Consider the following 8,769-nt stretch of genomic DNA (forward strand, 5'->3'; position numbering starts at 1 on the left):
CAAAAAAAAAAAAAAAAAATTATACACACACACACACACACACACACTGTGTGTCAAGTGACTATTTATTTATTTATGAGACAGAGTCTTACTCTATCACCCAGGCTTGAGTACAGAGGCACAAACATAGCTCACTGCAGCACTGAACTCCTGGGTTCAACTGATTCAGCCTCCTGAATAGCTGGCACTACCAGCCCCACCATGTCCGGCTAATTTTTTTCTGTTTGTAAAAAATGGGATATGGCTATGTTGCTCAGGCTGGTCTTGAACTCCTGGCTTCAAGAAATCTTCCCATCCTGGCCTCCCAAAGTGTTGGGATTACAGGTGTGAGCCACCACACCTGGCTAAAGTGACTACTTTCTAAATTTAACAAGTTCCAGTGGAAAGACTACGTAGGTTTTTGGGAAAAGTAGATCTCAGTTCAAAATGTGGCAACGTTTCATGCCACTTACAATTTATATGGCCTTGGGTAAATCCCTAAACGTACAAACTTCAGTTGTCATCTATGGAGATAACACCATCTTTACAGGATCACTTTACAGATTTAAAAGTAACATATACCAAATGCCTCATACAGTATACAATACATGCTGGATAAATAACAATTCTTTTTATTTACAACAAAAGTGAATGGCTACGGTGAAAAAGGAATTCTGATTATACAATCTGAAGCAGGCTGTTGGACATCTACTACAGATTTAATGGAGAAAATCGGTATTAGTTATACTGAAGACCTAGTCAACGAGAATGCATGGGCACATTTTCATTCTCCCAATACAATTCCTTTTAAAACAAAAATACACTGCAGACTTACTTTCTTGCCTCCACTCTGGCCTCGGCATCAGCATCATGAATTCCCTTTTTAATAGTTTCAACTAACACAGCTGCATGTCTGTAATAGAAATTTATCTTTAGATTCATGTATAAAGCTGTATATTTCACCACAAATGATATTTATTGCCTATATGTTATATATCAATCAAAAAGGCATAAATCTAAAATCATGAGATTTTTCTAATTACCTGTCCCATGTATCTTATTCATGTATGGTTTTCTTCTGACAATCCAATCACTGTAAATCTAAAAATAATTATTTTTATATGGAATCCAGGTACTTTATAAATATATAGTACCTACACTTTTTAATATTTTTAATGAATTGAGAGAAAAAACCTTCTGTGTGGTTCCTCATTAACCCAGCATTGTAGAAAATGATTTGCCAGGAGTATATCAGTTGTGATCTTACCAAATTGAATAGTAGCTGCCACAAAAGAACTTGAAAACTTGAAATTATATTATGTCTATACTAAACAACAAATTCCATTTTCTAAAAATGAGCTGTGAACATATTTAAGAATTTCCCTGAAAACAGAAAATTAGTAACATACTCAATGTAAATGCAGTATCTCCCAAGCTCTGAACTTGAAACTAACGAGAAATATAGCTATGCAAATGGTCAGTGACCAAACAGCTGCCAACAGCTGCCCACATTTTCCTCTGGTTCATCTCAGAGTTACATTAGACAGTGTATACCTAACCAATGACACTTGACAGCTGATGTGGAGAAATTTTCCAACAAATCTCTCTCTTTTTCATCTCTTTGCTCTGAAAGGAAGCTTCTTCTTTCTATTTTAAATCATTCAATACATGATTGACTGTACCTCAGGAAACCTGTATCACAGGACTAGAGATACATTTTTATATTTTCGCCCAATTCAACTTGATGTAGCTTATATAACCTACTTAAGAGACGATCACCCATCCTACAAAGAAGAAAATCATACTATCCATAGCTGCAACAAGTAAGAGGGGCACACCACCACAGTTTAAAAAAAAATCAGTATAAATAACCTTTAAAGCAAAATGAGATATAGTGTAAAATCAATACCATCAACTTCTAAAAAATTGGTCGCAATGAGGATGGAGGTGGGAGAAAGGCAGAGGCAAAGCATACCTTTCCAGTGAATGAGTCTGCCACTCTTGTAACAACAAATCTAAAAATTCAAATGAACGCCTGAAAAATAAAAGTCAAATTATAACTAAATGGTGTACTGAGAAATTCATTAACATTCTTTTATAATATTGCACTTTGCTTCCTGAATTAAAGCATAAACCATGTTTTTAGCTATCTTAAGTGTATACTTATTTTAAGGATCCAGTAATTCTTATGATAAATAGTTCAAAAGCCCTTAATAGTTCCCTATAATTTAACTTAATATGTTTGTCAAATATAATATTTAACAATGTTAACTAAAAAAATATTTATTAAATATCTACTATGCACTAGATACTGAAGCTATACAATGGTGACCAAGAAAGACAACCTTGATCTTTTTATATTCCTTAAATATATGTATATAATTTTAAATAAAGATGGTATACAATTTTTCCTAAGCCCTCTAATTCTCAATTCTTCAACTGTCTCATTCTTCAGTTCCTTTTCTTCCCCTTGGCATTTGATAACAGCTGTCTTCCAATTTCCTTCCCTCATTAACTAACACCTTTTATCCACCTACCCTTACACAGGTGCTCACGTGGTTTGTGCCAATCTTAGCCAACTTCTCTTTTAGTCTTTTTATTTGGGCAACATCATCTGTACCCTTAGTTCTGTCTATCACATATAATTCTCACGTCTAGTACTATTTCCTCAGCACTGGTTCCAGCAATTGTTAAGTCAAAGTTCCAACCAACTTATGGACACCTCCATGTAGGCAGTGAATGTCAACTCAAACACTCAAAACTAAATCATTACTCTCTCAAATCCACTATTCTAGCCCATATTATACAGATTAGTAAATGAAAAACAGAGAGGTTAAATTAACTTGCCCAAAGTGATAGAGCTGGGACTGAAAACCCTGGCATTTTGACTCCACAGCTCAGTCTGAAGCACTTGACGCCACCTTCCTCATCTATATCCAATTATCAAGTTTCATCTCTGCACATGAAATATAGTTTGAACTTGTTTATTAAATGAAATTTCCTTCAATCAATTATCATCAACACAGCTCTAGTTCCTTCCCTGCCTCTCTGTTACTTGAATTATAGTAACTCCAACCTAATTAAACCAATGCTTCTCACTCTTTCTTTTCAATCACTGTTCATAGCCGGAATAAAAACTAGGCTGAGACATTGCCCCCTTACCAAAAATCTACAACTGTCAAGGACTCCTACTACCTTTAAAACAATGACAAAATCTCTCTTCATGACATGCAAAGCCCTCCACACTATGACCTCAACCTACTCCCCCAACCCCAACTAGTCGCTTTTCCCACTGAAATCTTTCATTTATCACATGTTCTGGCCTCAGTGGCCTGTGTGATGGCTCTGCAGCACGTGGCACAGCTTCACATTTTGCTTAGGTTGTACCCCACTCACTTCCCCTTCAGTTAATGGATGCTCTCACTTTTAAGGCAATTCTATGATGCACTTCCTGAATCCCTCTTCTGTCACATTCCTATTTCTTCAATTATCATTTTCCTCAATGCAAGACAGGGGTTGGTAAACCTTTTCTGTAAAGGGCCAGATAGTAAATATTTTAGGCTTTGTGGACCACATATAGTCTCTGTCTAATATTCTTCCTTAACCGCTCTTTTAAAATGTAAAAAAATGCCCTTAGCTTGTAGGTTATATACAATCAAACAGTTGGTCAGATTTTTTTTTTTTTTTGGGTTGGAGTCTCACTCTGTCGCCCAGACTGGAGTGCAGTGGCCGCTCCCGGCCACCGCAGCCTCGACCTGCTGGGCTCTGGCGATCCTTCCACCTCAGCCTTCCAAGTAGCCAGAATTACAGGCATGCGCTACCACGCCCGGCTGATTTTTTGATTTATTGTAGAGATGAGGTCTCGCTGCCCAGGCAGGTCTTGCACCCGCGGGCTCAGGCAATCCACTCACCTCAGCCTCCCAAAGGCGCGGGATTACAGGCTGAGCCACCGAGCCCGGCTGTTGGTTAGATTTTACCTGTGATCCAATTCTAGACTTAAGAGAGAGGTGACTGAACAACTGTTGCCAAAACTTTGAACAATTTAAAGAAAATACCTTATTCAGCATCTTCCTAATATTTTAAGTATTCAGTTAAATATATTTACCAAATAGAAAGGTAAAGAGTTTTTAATAATCTTCTTAAACAAAGTCACAGATCTTGTTTTTCCTGCCTTTATTATTGATGATGATAGTGTGAAAGTTGTCAGAGGCAAAATAAGTCACTTGCGTTATTTAAAAAACAAAAACAAACAAACCTGACAAACGGAGCTGGAGAATGTCACAAAGCAAGGGTTCTATGCACAAATGACTGATAGCAAGAACTATCACAAAAGACTCTCAAAACCTACAACCTTGCACAAAGGCTATTATAACCTTACACAAAAAAGTATTTCTGCAAGGACCCAGCAACTGCCTGTCCAACCTTGAAGTGACATCACCCTTGTTATCCTTGTAGTCTAGGATAATTATCTCAAAACAATTATGTAATCCTGTTCATTTTTCCTTTACAAATGTTTGTCTTCCTTTAATATCCTGAATATACACACAGTTTACTATGGTATGTGTATTTCTATTGTAATGCCCATTCCTGCATAAATAGTTTTATTTCAGATAGCCTCTCTCTCTGTTATTTAGGCTGACAGTGGTGATATTAAAAATTGTAGAAATCAGGCCAGACACAGTAGCTCATGCCAGTAATTCCAGCACTTTGGGAGACCAAGGTGTGAGGACTGCTTGAGCCCGGGAGTTCGAGACCAGCCTGGGCAACACAGCAAGACCTTGTATCTACCATTAAAAAAAAAAAAAAAAAAAAAATTGTTGAAATCAGAGAGAGAGAGAGAGAGAAAGAGAGAGAGAGAGAGAGAGAGAAGGACAGAGACAGACACTGACTGATAGGCCTGATATGGCTATTTACTCTGTTCCAAACACTTGGTTAAATTTTACTAATCTGTATTTAATCCTCGTATTTTATGGGGTTGACATCATTAGCTCTACTAACATATGTAGAGCCTAAGGTTCAGAGCAGTTGAATAATTGCCCAAGGTAGGAAAGTCAGCGGCAGCTGCAGAACTCTAGCCTAAGCCTGATTTAAGACCCCCTGCTCTCTGAAAATCAAGGCATCCAGCAACCCAAATAAACCAAAGTTTAATATGATAATCTGAGAAATGTAGAGACTGTCATAATAATCGCTTCATCCCTTTTCCCTTACATGCGATACAATAAAAAAAATCTTATGATAGTTTTTTGGAAGGCAAGAAATTAATGATAACAAATATTTGTACCAGACTAAGAATTAAACATAATACAATTAAAAAGATTTTTTCCCCAAAACTTACCTCCTCACAGGAACTGATTTTGATGTGCAATTGCTTGTTATTAAAGGTATAAGTCTGGGTACATGAGTATGCTGAAAAAGATGTTTTAAAAAAAATTGAAAAATACTGTGCACATCACATAGTCCTTTCTCTACTTGCCTTACATTCAAGTATTTAGTTATGTTACAAGAGGACAAAAAGATCATAAATCAGAATCTGAAAGAAATCAAGACCAGTCTTGAAATGTTTTTCCAAATTAAAGTAATAAAAATGATGCTATAGTTCAAAAAGACAGATGTGGATGCAATATGGCATAACAAAGACAAGTTAATTGTATAAATGCAAAGAACTGCTAGAATAATATAGTTTCTGTGGGAGGGTGCACTAAGAGGATTGGGAATATATCGGCTACATTTTCCAAAGTACCTGGCTACTGCTAGTAGAAAATAATAATTGCAACATTATCAAAGCAGGGAATCAGAGTGAATCTATGTCCCTACCTACTGGGAATGTACTCTGAAATGGTGGGGTTTTTTTGTTTGTTTGTTTGTTTGTTTTGATTTGGAGTCTCACTCTGTCACTCAGACTGGAGTGCAGTGGCCGCTCCCGGCCACCGCAGCCTCGACCTGCTGGGCTCCAGTGATCTTTCCGCCTCAGCCTTCCAAGTAGCTGGAACTACAGGCCCGCGCTACCACGCCCGGCAAATTTTTGATTTATTGTAGAGATGAGGTCTCACCAAGTTGCCCAGGCGGGTCTCGAACCCTCGGGCTCAGGCAATCCACTCACCTTGGCCTCCCAAAGTGCTGGGATTACAGGTTGAGCCACCGAGCCCCGCTGAAATGGTGGTTTTTAACAGAACTTTTGTTTAGGCTGAACCGTACCTATCTTAGAATTCAAGTAGAAGTTCAACAGACCTAATCTTCTGATTTCTACTACTAAGTCCTATACTCTTCTTTAGTAGAGCAAACACTAAAAAGTTCATAATAGATTTAAGAAGAGTAACCTAAGCATACATATTGAATGCCTTAAATCTCCTATTTTTCCTAGGAAGCAGGCTCTGAGATACAGTTTAGCATGCAGGATATTTATTAAGTACTCTTGAAAGAGAAATATCGCATATTCTCACTGACATATGGGAGCTAAAAAAGTGGATTTTATGAAGATAGAGAGTAGAATGGTGATCACCAGAGACTGTGAAGAGCAGTAGAAAGGAGGCGACAAAGAGAGGTTGATTAATAGGAACAAGTATAGAGTTAGATAAAAGAAATAAAACCTAGTGTTCAATAGAACAGGTTAACAATAATCTATTCTACATTTTAAGGTAGTTAAAAGAGAATAATTCAAATGTTCCTAGAAAAAATAATAAATATTTAGGTGATGAGTACCCTGATTTGATCTTTACACACTATATGAATGTATTAAAATATCATATACACCCCCAAAGTATGTACATCTATTACTCATTAGTTTTTTTAAAAAGTGCCCTTGGGATTAGCACAAGTGAGGAGAAGCAAGAGTGGGCAGAGGAAGAAACCAAATTGTGATACAGCCTAAAAATATCTCTGCCCAAAGCCATTAAGGAGCTTTGGAACTAAAGTGGCCTTTCAGCATAGTCTCACTTTGGTCTAAGATGGTCAAACCTTTATGCTTCCACATCAATCACTTATTGGCTATGGGCCATACTGGAAAGGGGGAAGACCTTGGGAAAGGCACCTCTCTGCAGCTGAAGCAATTCTTGAAGAGGCTGGCAGCTGAAGGCTGTCAACTAACAGTGGTCCTAGCACTGGGGAAACAAATCTTTCATTGAAAGAAAATATACATAGCACATCAGCGTTTGCCATAGCTAACTCTACCAAAAGAAATAAACTTTTTATCAGCCACAAGAAAAAGAAACCATCCACAGACCCGATGTTGTTCAATATAAGAATGCAAGAGAGTATGCTGACTTGCCTATTAGTCAACTGTTAAACTCAGCATGGAAGGGCTCTGTGGACCTGCTCCCAACAGCCTCCTGATAAAACCGTTTCCCAAATATTACTATGCATGTAAAGTTCATGAAGGCCACTAGCCAAGACAACCATACTTCTCATCTACCACTCTCCTCCTCTCTAACCTGCCAAAATCCTAATACAGGATTAACCATATCCACTACAGTGGCAAGGATGGGGAAACAGATTAACTTAACTAGTGCTACACCATATTCAAGGGAAGCTGTGCCAAAGGAAAACAAAAACGACCTTCACGATTACTGATGAAGCATTCAACGAAACACCAAGTCAGAACAATTTTGATTTTATTAATACAAGTTGACAACAGAAAAAAGCTTCTCTAAAATTAAAAAGAGAACTAGAAATCAAGTAAAATAATTTAAGGAAGTTGTCTTCTAGGAGACAAAACAGAAAAATAGGAGATATCATTTTAAAAGTGAGAAGACAGGATAGTATATCAATAACATGAAAAAAGTTCATGAAAAATGAGCAATTTGAAAGCAAAGTACAAAGTGTAAAACCTGAGACAGGCGAAATGGGTACTATAAAATAAACAGAACTCAAGGAAATTATCCCTGAGAACATATGCAGTTGTAAAATAAAAAGACAAAAAGTTAACCAAAATGTGATAAATGATACTGAGGATTTCACAATCTGAATAACAACAGTAAGAAAAGGAAAAAGCCTGAGCAAATAAGACAGAAGCACTAAAGAAATAAAAGATCCATTAAAACTAATATAACTTTAAGAAAAATTCATTTTAGTCAGAAATCCTTGTCTATTGTATAAGAATAGTACTAATGAAAGGCAATTTAGTCCTAAACCAGTTGTGGGAAGCCCTTCACAAAAAGGGACTGACTTATAAGACTTCTTAAAGGTTGTTTTGTTGCTGTTTTGCTATCAAGTAACCAAAAAAGTATCTCATTTTTTAGAGACAACAATAAAAAGTTAAGAAAATAAGCCAGGCACAGAAGCCCACATCAGTAATCACAGCAATTCTGGAGGCTGAGGGGAGAGGACTGCTTGAGGCCAAAGTTTGAGACTAGCCTGGACACCATAGTGAAACCTCTGTCTCTATAACAAATTACAAATAAAAATTAGCCGGGTGTAGTGGCACATGCCTGTGTCCCAGCTACTAGAAGGATAAGGCAGGAGGATTCCTTGAGCCCAGCAGATGGAGGCTACAGTGAGCTATGATTGTGTCACTGAAGTCCAGCTGGGATGACAGAATGAGAGAGAGAGAGAGAGAGAGAGAGAGAGAGAGAGAGAGAGAGAAAGAAGAAGAAGAAGAAGAAGAAGAAGAAGAAGAAGAAAAGAGAAGAAGAAGAAAACAGTAAACTGTTTGCTGCACCAATATAAAGTTCATCCTGGAACGAACAGATATATAAGAGGTTTTCAAATAATTTTTAAAGTAAAGCAAATAAGCAAACGTTATTCATTAATCCTAGAGAACCTTAGCTTTCTTATTACTTTATAGCCAAATCAAAA

At 37.2% G+C, this 8,769-nt stretch overlaps 1 protein-coding gene across 7 annotated transcripts in view; it reads right to left on the reverse strand.

Annotated features, from left to right (window-relative positions):
* The window catches only part of CLASP2 (cytoplasmic linker associated protein 2), a 207,754-nt gene that overhangs the window by 103,484 nt on the left and 95,501 nt on the right, over positions 1 to 8,769 (reverse strand). For all 7 annotated transcript variants that reach the window (XM_008070162.2, XM_021718618.1, XM_021718620.1 and 4 more), the window contains 3 exons: positions 5,315 to 5,385; positions 1,955 to 2,014; positions 815 to 892 (listed from right to left, as the gene is read on the reverse strand). In XM_008070162.2, the coding sequence (XP_008068353.2) occupies positions 815 to 892; positions 1,955 to 2,014; positions 5,315 to 5,385 (209 nt within the window). The remainder of the gene's footprint in view (positions 1 to 814; positions 893 to 1,954; positions 2,015 to 5,314; positions 5,386 to 8,769) is intronic.

This window comes from Carlito syrichta, unplaced genomic scaffold (genome assembly GCF_000164805.1).
Source record: "Carlito syrichta isolate Samal-C Ts95f unplaced genomic scaffold, Tarsius_syrichta-2.0.1 Scaffold313175, whole genome shotgun sequence".
Classification (NCBI taxonomy): Eukaryota; Metazoa; Chordata; class Mammalia; order Primates; family Tarsiidae; genus Carlito; species Carlito syrichta.